Here is a 19,310-nt window from a genome sequence, read left to right on the forward strand (position 1 = left end):
TGTGAGACTGTATTGCACTGCAGGCCCTGAAACCATGTTACGGTCAGTGTCAGTGCATGAACAAATACAAATAAAAGTCTTCCTTGTGGGCTTTAATTGACAACAAACCCAGGAGGGATACTCACGCTCACTTCCAGTCCCTTAAAGCTTCCCCTACTCATATCTCTTCATGGTTCATCAGAGTGGTAAATCTAGCTGAGCTACAAATTAGGGCGTTATTGATGTTTTTATTTTCAGGTTCATTATTGCTCTAATTGTTTGAGGCTTGTCTTAAGAAGCTCTGTTTATTTGTCTCTGTGAAATACTCGCTGTGTAGACACTTCCTGTGATATGAGGTCTGGTTATTTTTACAACATGAAAAAAATGCCCAAATTTGCCCAAATACTGTTTCTTTGGATTGCTTTCAAACATCAGTATTTTTTGTTTTAAATTATAGGAAATGTTAATGTATCTATATTATATTAAAAGAACAAAATAGGTTCCTCTAAGAATGCACAGAACTTACAGATCAGTTGTCATCATCACTTTAAAACATCATTTCAAGAAGGAGAGCTGCTTTTAAAGACTGTAAAGACTATACTCCGAGAAAGATATTCCCTTGTTGGCAAATCTACTGGTGCGGAAAAAAAAGCCTAGGTACTGCAATGAGCGTAGTCTATACATATGAGCTTTAAGGAAGCATTAAGTGTAATTTTGAAATTTTAAAGACGCTGACTACAGCGTTGGCATCCTGCACTCCCTGTTTTCATTGACCGAAATTAGCGTCAAACATGGTCATTCACCAGTCAGTTAATTACAGGGAGAAGTTACATTTGGCTGCTTTGCCATATCCTCATGTTACAGTCAATTTACCACACAGTCTAGAAAATAAATAACCTGTCAACCATTCACTTTGGAGCAGCCTTATTGGTATGGTCCACTAATGGTTTTTACACTTCATCAAAGGAAATGGTTTGAAAACAGTAGGGCCCACAACTATAGTCAGAGCTACAAAGAAATAAACAAATCACCTTTACGCTTTATATTTCTGCTTCAATTCAAGGTGACTCTTGGGCTATAAATAACACATGTTTTCATTCATTAATGTGTTGATAATTTTTACACCTAACTGAATATTTGTAATCCAGCTCACACTGTCCGCTCCTCGAGCCTCAAAGGGCGGAGCAGCGAGCCCCGCAGCAATGTCCCGCCAACACGGCACCCAGACCCCACGCAGCATTCTCATCTGTTTGTCATTACTGGTGTCATTTTCTGGTTGCTAACAAACGCCATTGTAACACATAATCACTGGTGTTCTGCTGTAACGGTGGTGGACTAATCAGAACAGAGTGGGCGAGCTGACCAATCAGAGCACACTGGGCTCACAGGGAGGGGGGGGCAGGCGCTCCAACAAGCCGTTTAGGACAGAGAGTGAATACACATACTATACAGAGATGCTGTATGAGAAACCAATGTGAGTTTGGAACAATGTAAATCTACAGGACTGTCTCAGAAAATTAGAATATTGTGATAAAGTTCTTTATTTTCTGTAATGCAATTTAAAAAAAACCAAAAATGTCATACATTCTGGATTCATTACAAATCAACTGAAATATTGCAAGCCTTTTATTATTTTAATATTGCTGATTATGGCATACAGCTTAAGAAAACTCAAAAATCCTATCTCAAAAAATTAGAATAGTTCCTCAGACCAAGTAAAAAAAAAAGATTTATAACAGCAAAACACAATCAAACATTTGAAAATGTCCATTAATGCACTCAGTACTTGGTTGGGAATCCTTTTGCATGGATTACTGCATCAATGCGGCGTGGCATGGAGGCAATCAGCCTGTGGCATTGCTGAGGTGTTATGGATGCCCAGGATGCTTCAATAGCGGCCTTTAGCTCATTAGCATTGTTGGGTCTGGTGTCTTTCAGCTTCTTCTTCACAATACCCCACATATTCTCTATGGGGTTCAGGTCAGGGGAATTTGCAGGCCAATCGAGGACAGTAATGCCATGGTCAGTACACCAGTTACTGGTGGTTTTGGCACTGTGGGCAGGTGCCAGATCATGCTGGAAAATGAATTCCTCATCTCCATAGAGCTTTTCAGCAGACGGAAGCATGTAGTGCTCTAAAATCTCTTGGTACACAGCTGCATTTACTCTGGGCTTGATGAAACACAGTGGACCAACACCAGCAGCTGACATGGCTCCCCAAACCATCGCTGACTGTGGGAACTTCACACTGGATTTCAAGCAACTTGGATGTTGCTCCTCTCCAGCCTTTCTCCAGACTCTGGCGCCTTGACTTCCAAATGAAATACAAAACTTGCTTTCGTCTGAAAAGAGGACTTTGGACCACTGTGCAACTGTCCAGTACTTCTTTTCCTTAGCCCAAGTCAGACGCCTCTTCCGTTGTCTTGAGTTCAGAAGTGGCTTGACCATGGGAATACGGCTATTGTAGCCCATTTCCCGGACACGTCTGTGAACAGTGACTTTTGATACCTGGACTCCAGCTTCAGTCCACTGTCTTTGAAGCTCCCCCAAATTCTGGAAGCGACTCTTCTTCACAATGCTGTTAAGGCTGCGGTCATCTCTCTTGGTTGTGCAGCGTTTCCTGCCACATTTCCCCCTTCCAACAGACTTTTTGTGGATGTGCTTTGAAACTGCACTCTGTGAACAGCTTGCTCTTTGAGAAATTTCTTTTTGTGTCTTACCCTCCTGATGGAGGGTGTCAATGACGGTCCTCTGGACAGCAGTCAGATCAGCAGTCTTCCCCATACTTGTGATTTAGTTTACTGAACCAAGCTAAGTGTTTTTCAAGGCTCAGGAAACCCTTGCAGGTGTTTCGAGTTAATTAGACGATTCAAGTGATTCGTTGAACACCCTACTAGTATACTTTTTCATGATATTCTAATATTTAGAGATAGGATATTTGAGTTTTCTTAAGCTGTATGCCATAATCAGCAATATTAAAATAATAAAAGGCTTGCAATATTTCAGTTGATTTGTAATGAATCCAGAATGTATGACATTTTTGTTTTTTTAATTGCATTACAGAAAATAAAGAACTTTATCACAATATTCTAATTTTCTGAGACAGTCCTGTATTCTAGTAGACCTCAACAATGGAATTATGATGATCAGTAGAAATGGCCATGACATGGGACGTTTAAGGCTTTTCATGCCAACAAAGTGACGGTGAAAATAAACGGTGTCCTCCTGAAGTCTTTCTTTCAAGAGGCTTACTGACGTTGGAACTTGGCTTCTTGGTAAACTCCTTCTCATGAGCTAACAGCTAACACGCTAGCAAGCTGGAACAGTAAGTAGCTAGCTTTGAGAGGTCTCTCAAACACCTTTGTGGTTTTTCTCACAAAAGTTACTAGTTTCTCAGTTTGTATATGTAGGCGAACCAAAATAGCCTGTGTTCTTGTTTTGAAGTGACGGCTGTTGCTGTGACCGGGCCAAAGAGCAGAAAATCCTCACATTCGAGAAACCGTATCCTGCAAAAGTCTTTTCCTTGATAAATGTCTTCAACTATCACAATTGTTAAGGAAAAGTTTGATCTAATAAGCTAACTAGTTGACTAACTCTGTTTCCACAACTATCATCTTGTTACAAGAGGTTCAAAACACGCAGAAGAATTGTAGCTCTTTGCTTGACAAGGTCAACGCCACTCTCTGTCGGCTACAGTGTCGCCTCCAGGCTGAAGGTGAACTCTTTTTGTGGGACATTGCAGCAGCAGAGTTGGGTTACACATTGATACATTCGGGGCAGAGAATGGTGACGTGTAATTATGTGTGTGTGCGCAGTTGTTGGACATGTTGGTTCTCGTATGGCTCGTCCACTGCCACTCATCAATCAGCTGACCTCGCTGTTCCTTTCATAATACAACTGCACTCTGAAGCAATGTCCACACTATAAAGGGATACATCTGAAAATGATGTTAACATGTGAAAACTAGAATGGCACTCAGAAAGGTCCTAGTTTGCTGTTTTTCTTTATTTCAGTGCGTTCATGAACTTTAAGTCTTAATGTGAAAATGACATGGACACTACAAAGAGGATGGGTTAAATGTATTTTTTAATGCTCAGAGTACCCTATTCCAAAATGTTAACAAAGATTACATTTTGTGCATCAAACCTGTGATTTGGATCCACTCCAAAATGTAATGGGTTCTTTCTTGGCGCATGCTTCATCATTCCACCATGTTTCATGAAAATTAGGCCTGTCATTTTTCCATATTCCTGATAGCAGAAACACAGGTCACAATCCTTTCTAAGGTTTAGTCAAACTGGATGGAAACATCCTCAACAGTGTTGGCAAAAAGAGAAAAAGACATTGTTACTTTTGGCAATCTCACCAGGACTTGAAAGTAAGAAGAAAAGAGAAAAAATAGCTACACTGAACAAAAATATAAACGCAACACTTTTGTTTTTGCTCCCATTTTTCATGAGATGAACTCAAAGATCTAAAACATTTTCTATACACAAAATAACAATTTCTCTCAAATATTGTTCACAAATCTGAAAAAATCTGTGATAGTGAGCACTTCTCCTTTGCAGAGATAATCCATCCCACCTCACAGGTGTGGCATATCAAGATGCTGATTAGACAGCATGATTATTGCACAGGTGTGCCTTAGGCTGGCCACAATAAAAGGCCACTCTGAAATGTGCATTTTTGCTTTATTGAGGGGGTCTGTGGGGGTCCGAAAACCAGTCAGTATCTGGTGTGAGTGTTAGGGTTAGGGTAATGTTGTGAATCGAGTGGCCTGTGTTCGTCGTCCATAACATACGCCTGCCCATACCATAACCCCACCACCACCATGGGCCACTCGATTCACAACATTACCCTAACCCTAACCCTCACACCAGATACTGACTGGTTTTCGGACACCCCCAGACCCCCCCAATAAAGCAAAAATGCACTTTTCAGAGTAGCCTTTTATTGTGGCCAGCCTAAGGCACACCTGTGCAATAATCATGCTGTCTAATCAGCATCTTGATATGCCACACCTGTGATGGGGGATGGATTATCTCTGCAAAGGAGAAGTGCTCACTATCACAGATTTTTTCAGATTTGTGAACAATATTTGAGAGAAATGGTTATTTTGTGTATATAGAAAATGTTTTAGATCTTTGAGTTCATCTCATGAAAAATGGGAGCAAAAACAAAAGTGTTGCGTTTATATTTTTGTTCAGTGTAGAATATACAGACAACATGGTGTCTGTTCTGCAGGAAGTTCAGTTTGAGATGTCAGTTTATTTTCTCTGGGAAGGGTTTGATACATCAACAACTAAATATTGCAGAAATGAAGCCTGATTCTTAAATTAGGGGTGCAACCAATCAGACTCAATTCGTCCAAGGAATACCATGTTTTAACCGTCTGCTCTCAACATGTCTTCTTAGTCTCAGTACACTTTAACTAGATTATGTGAAGTTATTTTACAGGAAATGCTTCAGGCGTCATTTTCTTTTCTTTGTAGCATGTTCAGTATATCTTCCATATGACAATCAAAGTACATTCTTTTTTTAAGCAGTTTGTGCTCGTTCCTTTTTTCTTTACAGTTGTTTTTATGGCTGCTCATACTGTATGTGTTTTATGTGTGAAGTGCAATTTCCTTTGCCTGTAACATTGAGGGGGGTTGGGCCTGTTTTTGAAGGGAGTGTAGCCCTATTAAAAGCAGGGAAATTAGTTTCTCTGTGGTGTGTGTACTGCATAACATAGTCTGCCTCTCTGTGCCTTATCTGTGCAGTGCTATAATTAGCACCTTCTTTCACACATGCGATACAGGTAGACACCAATAAACCAATACACACACCCTTCTGTTTCTGTTTTACAAAATACTTCCAAAATGAAAAAGAGGTATTCAGGAAACAACTTACTCAGCTAGCAATAAAAGCAGCTAAGAACATCAAACACTGCAAAGTTACCTGTAGGGTTTCAAATCATGTTACTTCATCAAGTTTTCTTAAGTACTTATGGTGTAATTGCCTTATTGTCTAATGGTTGAAATGAAAACCAACAAAATCTACAAACCATTATTCGGAAGAAGTTTAAATTGTCTGGCAACCTTTTGAAAAACATCGTATCTAGTTTTAGAGCTGTTTGGTGGACGCAGTAATTATAAACAAGTCAAATGAATATGGCCAAACAGGTCTTTAAAAAGTTTTGAAAGTGGTAAATGCAATAAGACACACTCATCCTTGTGTAATTCAAGAAGCATAATAGTGTCAATTATTTAATTAATTATGAACACACCCAGTGAAACTTCAGCTCTGCTAAGTGCCCCGATACACATTCCTGTTTGTCAACTTGGAATATTCTTATTTATATAAATAGTTATCCACACAATAAACCGTATTTAATTTAGTCTTCTTTTACATTATTTAATTTCATATTCTGTTCTTGTACATATCATATTCCATTCACATGTATATAGACTTTTTGCTCTACTTTTTATTTTGTATTTTATTATATTTGTTGGAGGAGCTCAGGTCAGAAGATTTTCATTGCCATTTCTACACTGTAGCTATGTGCATATGACCATAACACCTTTTAATTGAATTTAAGTGGCCTCTAGCTTTGCTGCATTTACCTTTTTTTATTAATCAAGGTTTATCAAATGAAGCATGTATACAACATTCCTGGCACATAAAGACAGACAACATATTACATTATATATGGTATTATCATATATTAACATATTTACTTATTTTTTGGACTTTGGCTTAAATAGTTGACCTTACAGAAAGGGTTTGTTCAGTCTCTTGTGAATTTCAGCTGAATGTTAAACTGTGTGCAGATAGAGTCAAAAGAAGATTATTATAATTACCATTTACCCCAATGAGGTCAGATCTGAGCTTCAGCTTTTAGCAACAATTGTTTGCAGACTCATTTCTATAACTGACACAAAGCAAATCGACACAGTAAGAAACCATCTTTGACATATAAACGGCAGCTACAAGTGGCTCCACATTTGCAAATGAACCCATAAAAACCGTGTAGACCAGACGTGAAAGTTCACAGTCCAGTGCCAACTCGCACGCCTTAGTATAACACGTAAAAATTCCTTGTAGTTAAAGGTACAATTAAGAGCCACCACAACATTATGAGCCATGCATACAAAAGCTTGGCCCTGATGACGCTGACACACAAACATGTGAGGCTTTTCAGAAAGATGACTTCACATCGTAGAAAGCTGACCAAACTTGATCCTTCACTGCTATGCAACAATGGCAGCCATTGAAGAGTCTGACTCACATGGTTCAACCTGTTTAATGTCACCAGCGACAAGAATGCAGAGTGTACTTGTCTCAATTTTTACATACATTAAAATTAATTAAAATGTATTTTATTCTCAGAAATCACATTCTCAGACCTACAAAAGCAATACAATGTGCAGTTGTTGGTTATAACACTTCACCAAGATGATTTGATGAAATACAGTTTAAAAATCAGTGTACCTTTTTAATGCACACTTTACAAAACCCACTGCATATAAAGAAAAAGGGAGCCTTCCTTATGTATTTCCTAAATACAACACACCATTGTTTCCATGTTTTGCTCGGGCTTGGGTTTTTTTTTTAAGCCACTGATCCCAGTACAGATAAGTTCAAACAACTCGGATAACATGTGACCTAAGTTTAACTCAAAGCAAAAATGCATGTATTGTTTGTTTTACAAATCAGGTATTTGCTTTGTGGGATTTCCAGCTTTGTCAATATCTTAGTTGAGATTGAGCCTGTCCTGATCTGCTGAACAGATTCCTGTTCCGATTACTTGACAGCTATTCCTAATCTCTGAGCGTTCAGGTGATGTAACCAGAGCTGTTTCTGGTTCAGTTGTTCTTGGAGGGCTGAGATGAAGAAGAGGCCGCTGCAGGTCTCTTCCAGCTGTTCCCCCATTCTGCTTGTCACTTCCCTCCGGACACAAACCTCGAGCTTATCTACTTCAAACCCTTTTCTTTTGAATGTACCCTGCAGACACACATGCACAGTGCTCAGGTAAAATCATGCTTCAAACATTTTCTCTTCTTCGTCCACTGTAGCTTTCCGGCTGTAGATTTGCTACTTTAAATAGTTTTCATTGCACTGTGTGTGTGTGTGTGTGTGTGTGTGTGTGTGTGTGTGTGTGTGTGTGTGTGTGTGTGTGTGTGTGTGTGTGTGTGTGTGTGTGTGTGTGTGTGTGTGTGTGTGTGTGTGTGTGTGTGTGTGTGTGTGTGTGTGTGTGTGTGTGTGTGTGTGTGTGTGTGTGTGTGTGTGTGTGTGTGTGTGTGTGTGTGTGTGTGTGTGTGTGTGTGTGTGTGTGTGTGTGTGTGTGTGTGTGTGTGTGTGTGTGTGTGTGTGTGTGTGTGTGTGTGTGTGTGTGTGTGTGTGTGTGTGTGTGAGTGTGTGAGAGATTTCCAACAAGTGTGATTGTGTTTGAAAGTTTAGTTTGTCGGTTGCCCTTCACAGTGATAGTCTTTTTTCTAGTCAAGGGCACATATATTGTTTTTGTACATGCATCCCTGAACAATATATCTTATCTTGGGAGGCGTGTGGCGCAGTGGACTAGTGTTTTGGTGTTCGGATCCGGGGGTCCCAGGTACCCAACTGCAGTCAGCATGTCGTTGTGTCCCTGGGCAAGACACTTCACCCCAAATTGCCCCTGTGGGGATTGTCCACAGTATTGAGTATGTAAGTCGCTTTGGATAAAAGCGCCTAACAATTAACATGTAATCTAATCAAAAAATATATTTAATTCTCGGACACATAATTAGCATTCACAATGACTTTGTATGATTTCCCTGAACAACGGCTACATTTGGGTCGGTTGTTGTCACTGATAGGACAAACGTTTTGTTGACAGCATGATCTCTTTTTTTAGACACTACAGCAGGGCTATTCAACTACACATTCAGTTGGGCCAGATTTCATAACTACAAAATTGAGCTGGGCCAGACATTCAACGGCCTGTAAAAAGCGGGTAGTGACACATTTTAAACAAACAGATATCACTGCGATGAAAAACATGCAATTTTTATTCATTGTTCATCTAACAAAGGTAACTCAAAAAGTGCATAAAAACACAACAAATTAGCATTAATTTAACAGAATCTGAAAAAAAAGTGCACAGTTGTAGCATTACATTTGTTTGCTTTAGAAGTCAAATATTCAGGTTATTTTTTTTGAACCAGGCACATCACAAAGTGCATTTACTGAATACAATAATAGCAGTCTTAATAAATGTCCTCACATACAAAAAAAAAACAGCTAAAGAGCTTCAATGCAACACAAAGAGGTAGTACTGTAGCAATACTATTTTTTCACTTTTCAAGTAATAACAAAAAAATTATACGTTTTGGTCACATTTGACCCAGACACATTACAAAGTGCATTTAAATGAATACAGAAAGAACTTTCAAACCCTTCAGTGCACAAACCCATAACAAGGGATACGGGTAACTATATGAATGAATACTACACTACACGTCTACTATAGTAAACTAGGTGCTTACTATCACCTCATTTGTGATTTGTCATCGCTGACTTTCTCAATGGGAGAAGGCAGGGACATTTTTTGTTTTGAACAAAAGCAGTGATTTTTGGCTCATAGGATGTCAATGCAATCCTAAGACATTGGTGAAGAGTGCTGTCAGTCAGGGAGCAGCGAGTGCTACTTTTGATTGAGTTCATGTGTGAAAAGCTTGATACACATGTGTATGTTGATCCAAACATACTGAGCACACAGATCGCTACTTTCTGAACGTTAGGGAACTGCTGTTTTTTTACATCACTCCAAAACTTCGCTGGCCCGTTAGTGCGCTGCATGTCAATAAGTTCCAGTGTATATTTCCCCTTGTCGATGCAGTGGACCACTTCCTTTGCTCTGGTGGATACGTCCCCCTCTATTGCAACAGTGAAGGGGTCTCTGGCAAAGCCCATCACCTCTGTTGGCAGAGCAAGTCCATCCAATCGACCGGCAAAGTTCTCTTTCAACCTCGCAATGAAATCTGTCATCACATCCGTGATTTGTGCCTGCGATGTGTTTGGGGAGCGTCGGAAAATGCAGCATCCGACCCATTCTCAAATCGGTCGCGAAAAGGTCCAGCTTGACTTGGATCTGCTCCACAAGATCAATGACCGTTTTGTCTCTGTTTACGCTTCAGAGTTGAGAGAGACATGTTTTAGAGTTGCTATCATAGGACCACCGTTACTAGCACCACTAGATGCACTTACAAAAAACGTGCTGCGTTGTGGTTTGGTGGTTTCTATGCAACGCGGAGTGTTGCGTTCATGGTCTGTACTAGTGTAGGAATTTGGCTACGGGAGGCTGGGCCACTCGGGAGTTGGTTCTGGGCCGCATCTGGCCCGCGGGCCGCCAGTTGGATAGGCCTGCACTACAGGAACAACATGATGTAGAATTGTATCCTGGTTGATAACCACTCCTTCCTTAATTGTATATCTATTCAAACTAATCCTCCAAATATTTGTCAACAAGGATTAAGCAAAAACACAGTTTGACTGCTCTGTTTGACTGTCGTCAGAAGAACAGAGCAACCCATTGCATTTTTGTTGTGGGTGAGGCTTTTAGTTCCCTGAATGCAATTTATTTATAAAAAAAAGGCTGATATTTGTGCAGCATTATTAAATTCACCTAATCATTCAATCGATTTAGTTAAGTAAAAATCTACCTTTCCATCACATCCTCCCATCCCCCCAATACAGTGGGGCAAAAAAGTATTTAGTCAGCCACCAATTGTGCAAGTTCTCCCACTTAAAAGGATGAGAGAGGCCTGTAATTTTCATCCTAGGTATACCTCAACTATGAGAGACAAAATGAGAAAAAAAATCCAGAAAATCACGTTGTCTGATTTTTAAAGACTTTATTTGCAAATTATGGTGGAAAATAAGTATTTGGTCAATAACAAAAGTTCCTCTCAATACTTTGTTATATACCCTTAGTTGGCAATGACAGAGGTCAAACGTTTTCTGTAAGTCTGTTGCTGGTATTTTGGCCCATTCCTCCATGCAGATCTCCTCTAGAGCAGTGATGTTTTGGGGCTGTTGCTGGGCAACACGGACTTTCAACTCCCTCCAAAGATTTTCTATGGGGTTGAGATCTGGAGACAGGCTAGGCCACTCCAGGACCTTGAAATGCTTCTTACGAAGCCACTCCCTCGTTGCCCGGGCGGTGTGTTTGGGATCATTGTCATGCTGAAAGACCCAGCCACGTTTCATCTTCAATGCCCTTGCTGATGGAAGGAGGTTGTCACTCAAAATCTCACGATACATGGTCCCATTCATTCTTTCCTTTACACGGATCAGTCGTCCTGGTCCCTTTGCAGAAAAACAGCCCCAAAGCATGATGTTTCCACCCCCATGTTTCACAGTAGGTATGGTGTTCTTTGGATGCAACTCAGCATTCTTTCTCCTCCAAACACGTCTAGTTGAGTTTTTACCAAAAAGTTCTATTTTGGTTTCATCTAACCATATGACATTCTCCTAATCCTCTTCTGGATCATCTAGAAAACTTCAGACGGGCCTGGACATGTACTGGCTTAAGCAGGGGGACACGTCTGGCACTGCAGGATTTGAGTCCCTGGCGGTGTAGTGTGTTACTGATGGTAGCCTTTGTTACTTTGGTCCCAGCTCTCTGCAGGTCATTGACTAGGTCCCCCCGTGTGGTTCTGGGATTTTTGCTCACCGTTCTTGTGATTATTTGGACCCCACGGGGTGAGATCTTGCGTGGAGCCCCAGATTGAGGGAGATTATCAGTGGTCTTGTATGTCTTCTATTTTCTAATAATTGCTCCCACAGTAGATTTCTTCACACCAAGCTGCTTACCTATTGCAGATTCAGTCTTCCCAGCCTGGTGCAGGTCTACAATTTTGTTTCTGGTGTCCTTTGACAGCTGTTTGGTCTTGGCCATAATGGAGTTTGTAGTGTGACTGTTGGAGGTTGTGGACAGGTGTCTTTTATACTGATAACGAGTTCAAACAGGTGCCATTAATACAGTTAACAAGTGGAGGACAGAGGAGGCTCTTAAAGAAGAAGTTACAGGTCTGTGAGAGCCAGAAATCTTGTTTGTTTGTAGGTGACCAAATACTTATTTTCCACCATAATTTGCAAATAAATTGTGTTTTTCTGGATTTTTTTTTTTCCTCATTTTGTCTCTCATAGTTGAGGTATACCTAGGATTACAGGCCTCTCTCATCTTTTTAAGTGGGAGAACTTGCACAATTGGTGGCTGACTAAATACTTTTTTGCCCCACTGTATATGCTGGATTTTTCTCACATGACCTTCATCATTGGCTGTAGTTTTATGGTAAAGCATTAAAAGACAGATATACTTGATAGTTATCGTGATATGTTCGGTATTTTCTTTCAGTCCGTTGCTTGTGCCCTTGTGATGGTAAACAGAGAAGTAGCCAGCATGGCCACAACCCTAAATCCCTCCTCCCTATCCTTTAAGCAGTGAGTTGACCATCTGTTCCCTATAACTCGCTGCTCAAAACACACACATACATACAGACACACACATACATTAATCACAGTCAGTTAATACCTGCCATTGGCTCTGCGCGTATGGCTTCAGCTTAATTCAGTCAGTCTGGATGCATTGTTTGAGGTTAAAAGAGGTGATGAGTGTTTTTTTGTCTCACATGGGTGTGTGTCTATGTGTGAAAAGAGGAGAGGTCCTGTGCATGTGTTTGTGCGCATCATGGTAAAGTTGCTGAGGCGACACATGGCATGAGAGGTTGAATAAGGGGCGACAGGAAATGACCAGGGGTGCAGGAGCCCTTTGTACTCCACCAACTACGCTAGTCCCTGATCCATTTCCTGTTTTCACCTTTTCTTCTGCTGTGGTCCTGCAGCTCATCCAGTTTGGTAGCAGAAGAGGATAACTATTATTTTTCTTCTTAACGCATTCTGATATTCACAATATGTTAGTATAATAATGATGCCTGTAAAGTAAAAAGGGTTGTTAAAGCTATGAATAATTTAATACGACATATTTATAGAAAGTTGAGGTTGCAATGGGCTTCACTCTTTAACAGACTGTTAGATTCAGCTCATCCAGCTGTGATGTGTTGAGTCCATCACATTGAGCATTGATCTCCTAGTCAAATTCAGAAAGTAAATCACTCAAAAGGATGCCTGTGTTTCATTATTATAAAGAGATGTAGATAAAGGAAACAAAAACTAATAAGACTTCTTAAAGGCCTGGTGAAAGTAAAATTGCCTAATACTTTCTGGTTCCCAACTCTTCTCAAATTGTCTTTGTACATGATAGTCACCGAGATATTTTTTGGACTGTTAAGCAGAAGATTTGAAGACACAACCTCAGCTGTGTATAAACAAAACAGGCGTCTTCACGATGTTCTGACATTTTATAGATGAAAATATAAAACGATTTCCCAGTTATGGACGTATGCAGCATCAGCAATTTAATTATTCTTTAAATAATCAGTTTGGAACAGAGGCTCAGAACAAAACAACTTTTAAAAAGAGGGAGGGATTCTTAAGACACACATTTAGCTCTTTATAGACCAAGAGGAAATGCCTCCAACAACGTCTTTCTTTGTTAGTGGAAACTTAAGTAACATAGTGTGTTGCCATTACCTACCTAGTACCTACCTTCATGAAAAGGACAGCCAATAGCCACAAGTTAATGCCCATTCTTTGACAATCAGGAGTTGGCCTAGAATTTGAAGAGGCGAGTTGATAGAACCCCTTTCTGTCAACTTGTCGTTCAACATAAAGATAAATGACAGCGTGACACACAACAACTCCTGGAATTCATTGAACATTTCATACTGATGACACACACTACTGCAATGCCATCAGGGTTAGAGATGATGAATACATCAGCTATAGCAACGCAGGCTTCATCTGTGGTTGACAGACTCGTTTTGGTTTGAATGAACACCAGCCCCTTTTTATAGGTCTGCCTCATCAGGGCATCAAATGTGACACAAATCATTATTCCGTCAAAGCAACATTGAGCTGCATAATGTTCCACATAGTCAACGGACCACCTGCAGTCCTCCACTGTGGCTTTTTGTGTTAAAGGCTTATTTTTGGGCGTTCTTAGACGCTGTGCATATGGCCCTACCCTCCACTTTGATTATATCCAATGCTGAATATAACAGTTATAATTGTTTAAGAGATAATGATGGCAAGTAAAAGTATTTGTGCCTAACCTCTATCTACTGTATGGTTGCGGGTATTGTATGAACATTCCTATTGATTTGAGAATTCAAAAACAACTTTATTTTAATATTTTAGAAGTAGTTCGCTACATGCATAATATAGAACTGTCTAAATGCAGATGAAAGCGTGGAAATTGCAGAGCAGCAGAGTTTTTTTCTGTCACTTTTCTCTCTCTCTCTGTGGCCTCTCCTCATCCCGTGATGCCCCTCCACTGTGTATTATAGAGAGTACTAGTGAATTGCGTGATTGTGTCTTCAGTAAAGAGTGTGGCAGCTGCTGTTCTCTGCGTTGGCAAAGGCTTAAGTGTGTGCTTGGGTGTGTGTTTTTTTGTTAATGGTAATCCTGTAGATCCCGTTGACTTATGCTTTATCCTTTATGAGTATGCATGTCGGGGCTCCTGCTAAAGAAAAATGTGGCCCTTTCAGTACATTACATAATAGCACATCGACTCTGTCATAATCTGACACGTTTCGTAATCTGGCAGACTGCAGAAGGTTTGATTCAACAGTTGGTAGAAGTCTGTTTTTGTTGCAGTGTCGGATAAGTCCTGCTAGTGCTGGATGTGTTTATTTTGTTGGATCTATTTGTTTGGAATCTGGATGCAGTGTTCTTTTAGAAACATGTGATATTTCTCCCATACTTAAATCCTCAGGGTATTAATAAACCTTTTGTCTTCTGCTTTACAGTGGTAATGTCTTGACTCGGTGGTCTCTCCAGCCCAGTAAAGGACGAGCCTGTGCAGAGTTGCTGCTAATGGGAACTCCTGCTCCGCCATGAGTGCTCGTGATGGCGTCGGGGGCATGGGCACCCTGGGCCGGCGGCCGCGCTTCGAGAACTCAGAGTTCACCGTGCGCATCTACCCTGGCTCCCTGGCCGAGGGCACCATCTACTGCCCGATCAGCGCCCGCAAGACCACCACAGCAGCTGAGGCCATCGAACGAGTCATTGAGCGCCTGCAGCTGGACCGCACCAGGTGTTATGTTCTGGCTGAAGTGAAGGAATTTGGCGGGGAAGAATGGATTCTCAACCCCAGCGACTGCCCCGTGCAGCGGATGATGCTCTGGCCCCGAGTGGCACTAGAGCACCGGCCACTGTCTGGCGGAGAAGATTACCGCTTTCTTCTCAGGCAGAAGAACCTGGATGGCTCGATTCACTATGGGGGCAGCCTCCAGATGTGGCTGCAGGTCACAGAGGAGCGCCGGCGCATGGTGGAACGTGGCCTGCTGCCACAGCCCGAGGCTCAGGGGGACCACGCAGATCTTTGCTGCCTGCCGGAGCTCAACGAGCGCTCGCTGCTGGACAACCTGCGCTCGCGCTTCCGCCAGGAAAAGATCTACACGCATGTCGGAAGCATTCTTATCGTCATTAACCCCTTCAAGTTCCTGCCCATCTACAACCCCAAGTATGTAAAAATGTATGACAACCACACGCTGGGAGATTTGGAGCCACATATTTACGCGGTGGCAGACGTGGCGTACCACGCCATGCTGCAGAAGGAGAGAAACCAGTGCATTGTTATATCTGGGGAGAGTGGATCTGGGAAGACGCAAAGCACAAACTTTCTCATCCATCATCTGACCGCTCTCAGCCAGAAGGGTTTTGCCAGTGGAGTGGAGCAGATCATCCTGGGGGCCGGGCCAGTACTAGAGGTAAGTGAAACATGAGCAATCTGTGATTCAATACAAACCTATATGTTGTTTGCTAATATGCTCTGCTGTCAACAAAGCTGGGAGACTTGGCCTCGAGTCCAACCCAAGTTAAACAAATAATGACTTGAGACCTGAGTTATGTGAGACTTCTTGACTGATTGACTCCATAAAAATTAGACCTTACTTAAAAGGAAAAACATTTGTGTCAAGTCTTAGTTTTTACTCAACTTAACCAAGTGTTAAAGGGACAGAGTATCAACTCCTGTGCGGATTGTAAAGCCCTTTGAGAGAATTCTTTTTTTATTTTTGATCTTGGTATAAATTAAATTGACTTGACTTGGGACGGGACTTCGAGTGATCATGTCAGCAAATTAGTTGCCACACCTTATTAAGAAGCTTTCATTACCTAACCCTTGTGTGGTGTTCATATAATAATAATAATAATCCTTATTTATGATAGCGCTTTATCAATGACTCTCAAAGCGCTTTACAAATACACATTACACATACAGATCATACATACAGTGGGGCAAAAAAGTATTTAGTCAGCCACCAATTGTGCAAGTTCTCCCACTTAAAAAGATGAGAGAGGCCTGTAATTTTCATCCTAGGTATACCTCAACTATGAGAGACAAAATGAGAAAAAAAAATCCAGAAAATCATATCGTCTGATTTTTAAAGAATTTATTTGCAAATGATGGTGGAAAATAACTATTTGGTCAACAGTATTTTGGCCCATTCCTCCATGCAGATCTCCTCTAGAGCAGTGATGTTTTTGGGCTGTCGCTGGGCAACACGTACTTTCAATTCCCTCCAAAGATTTTCTATGGGGTTGAGATCTGGAGACAGGCTAGGCCACTCCAGGACCTTGAAATGCTTCTTACGAAGCCACTGCCTCGTTGCCCGGGCGGTGTGTTTGGGATCATTGTCATGCTGAAAGACCCAGGCATGTTTCATCTTCAATGCCCTTGCTGATGGAAGGAGGTTGTCACTCAAAATCTCACCTTACATGGCCCCATTCATTCTTTCCTTTACACGGATCAGTCGTCCTGGTCCCTTTGCAGGAAAACAGCCCCAAAGCATGATGTTTCCACCCCCATGTTTCACAGTAGGTATGGTGTTCTTTGGATGCAACTCAGCATTATTTAGTTGAGTTTTTACCAAAAAGTTCTATTTTGGTTTCATCTGACCATATGACATTCTCCTAATCCTCTTCTGGATCATCTAAATGCTCTCTAGCAAACTTCAGACGGGCCTGGACATGTACTGGCTTAAGCAGGGGGACACGTCTGGCACTGCAGGATTTGAGTCCCTGGCGGCGTAGTGTGTTACTGATGGTAGCCTTTGTTACTTTGGTCCCAGCTCTCTGCAGGTCATTGACTAGGTCCCCCCGTGTGGTTCTGGGATTTTTGCTCACCGTTCTTGTGATCATTTTGACCCCACGGGGTGAGATCTTGCGTGGAGCCCCAGATTGAGGGAGATTATCAGTGGTCTTGTATGTCTTCCATTTTCTAATAATTGCTCCCACAGTTGATTTCTTCACACCAAGCTGCTTACCTATTGCAGATTCAGTCTTCCCAGCCTGGTGCAGGTCTACAATTTTGTTTCTGGTGTCCTTTGACAGCTCTTTGGTCTTGGCCATAATGGAGTTTGGAGTGTGACTGTTTGAGGTTGTGGACAGGTGTCTTTTATACTGATAACGAGTTCAAACAGGTGCCATTAATACAGTTAACAAGTGGAGGACAGAGGAGGCTCTTAAAGAAGAAGTTACAGGTCTGTGAGAGCCAGAAATCTTGTTTGTTTGTAGGTGACCAAATACTTATTTTCCACCATAATTTGCAAATAAATTCTTTAAAAATCAGACAATGTGATTTTCTGGATTTTTTTTTTTCTCATTTTGTCTCTTATAGTTGAGGTATACCTAGGATGAAAATTACAGGCCTCTCATCTTTTTAAGTGGGAGAACTTGCACAATTGGTGGCTGACTAAATACTTTTTTCCCCCACTACATTGGTCATCTACTGTGAACAATACCCACAGCAGCAATTTCAGGTGAAGTGTCTTGCCCAAGGACACATATTTGTGTTACTCACCCTTTTTGGGTTTCAATTCAACACAATCAAACTATTTTATGTTAAAATACTCAACAGATGTTTACTTCATCTCAATTACAAGCAATATATCTATTTTTTTTTTAACTAGCTGATGCTCAATCTCATTCTCTTCTTCAAAGTCACTGTCAGACTCAGAATTCTCAGAAATGTGATCCTCACATTCTGAAACCTCTTCCTCTTCATCATCATCAAATGTTTCTGTCTCTTCCAAAATCATTTGTAAGGCCCTCTGAGCAGAGAATATTTGGGCCATCTTGATCAGTTGTGATAAGGACCCAAACTGGCAAAGCTTTATTTATTCTGTCCCACCCCCCCAAATTTACAGCTGGGATAGAGTGTGAAAATATAAAGATTGGTTCCCGCAAGACATAATGCGGGAATGTGAGAGCAGACAGGTGTCAGTACTTGAATTTATCAACAATGTTGCAACTTTGTGTGGGAATGGCAGGGGCCGAAACACAAACGTCTCACACACATACATACGCACGCACACACATACATACGCACAAACACACGCACACGCATAAACAAACGCACACGCACAGTGTGACTGTGAAAAAATAATTTATGATATCATTATTTTTTTGATAAATAATGAAAATGGGTCCCACAGACCCGAACACCATACAAGGGTTAAAAAAGGTCTGCTCAAGACTTCATTACCCAGATCCTGTCTCAGATGTCTCTGCAGGCTTTTAGTTTCAAGTTGGCTGGAACAAATTGGATTAATACTTGTCTTGAATGACTGGAGTCATGACTTTGATTCACATTAAAACATAGTAGGCCTACACATTAGTTTAACCATAACACAAAGGTGAAGTATTACGTGTTGATACATTTATGTTACATCAATGTGTGTGAACCGTAGTGCTGTCCTGTATGAATCGATTGATTCCTTCCACCATACTCAATGTGACTCGCTGTGAATGTATTTCCGTGTGGCTTTTAACATCAGTTACACAACACTGCCACAACTGTCTCTATGGTTGACCCAGAGTTGTGTCCCCATACAGAGGTTTCAGTCCAGCTGTGTGGGGATTATGTAGCACACACAGAGGATCTCTCTATCTCCAACTGCCAGTGCTGACTCAGTGGTTACAGTTGTGGATTCTTGTTTTTGTGATTACAATCTTTATTTTTGTTGCACAGTGGACAGGTTGTCTCAAGGTAGACCCTGTAGAGGCCCAGTCAAAGGTTGTGAAGGAAACTGGTTGTTTTCATATCACTCAAAACATTCCTCTCATATTCTTTTGCCTCTTCAGGGACCTGTCACTTTAAGGCAAGGCAGTCAAGAGTCTTTGACAAGTTCACAACCACACATTGTTTTCTCATTTGTCTTTTCAGCATCAACTGCATTCCTGAC

General features: G+C 41.2%; 1 protein-coding gene across 14 annotated transcripts in view; it reads left to right on the top strand.

Annotated features, from left to right (window-relative positions):
• myo9aa (myosin IXAa) overlaps positions 1–19,310 on the top strand; it is a 115,148-nt gene that overhangs the window by 19,938 nt on the left and 75,900 nt on the right. For all 14 annotated transcript variants that reach the window (XM_079664379.1, XM_079664386.1, XM_079664380.1 and 11 more), the window contains exon 2: positions 14,871–15,833. In XM_079664379.1, coding sequence (XP_079520505.1) covers positions 14,958–15,833 — 876 coding nt within the window. In that variant the 5' untranslated portion in view covers positions 14,871–14,957. The remainder of the gene's footprint in view (positions 1–14,870; positions 15,834–19,310) is intronic.

The sequence above is a fragment of the Notothenia rossii genome (genome assembly GCF_949606895.1).
Source record: "Notothenia rossii genome assembly, chromosome: 2".
NCBI classification, from domain to species: domain Eukaryota; kingdom Metazoa; phylum Chordata; class Actinopteri; order Perciformes; family Nototheniidae; genus Notothenia; species Notothenia rossii.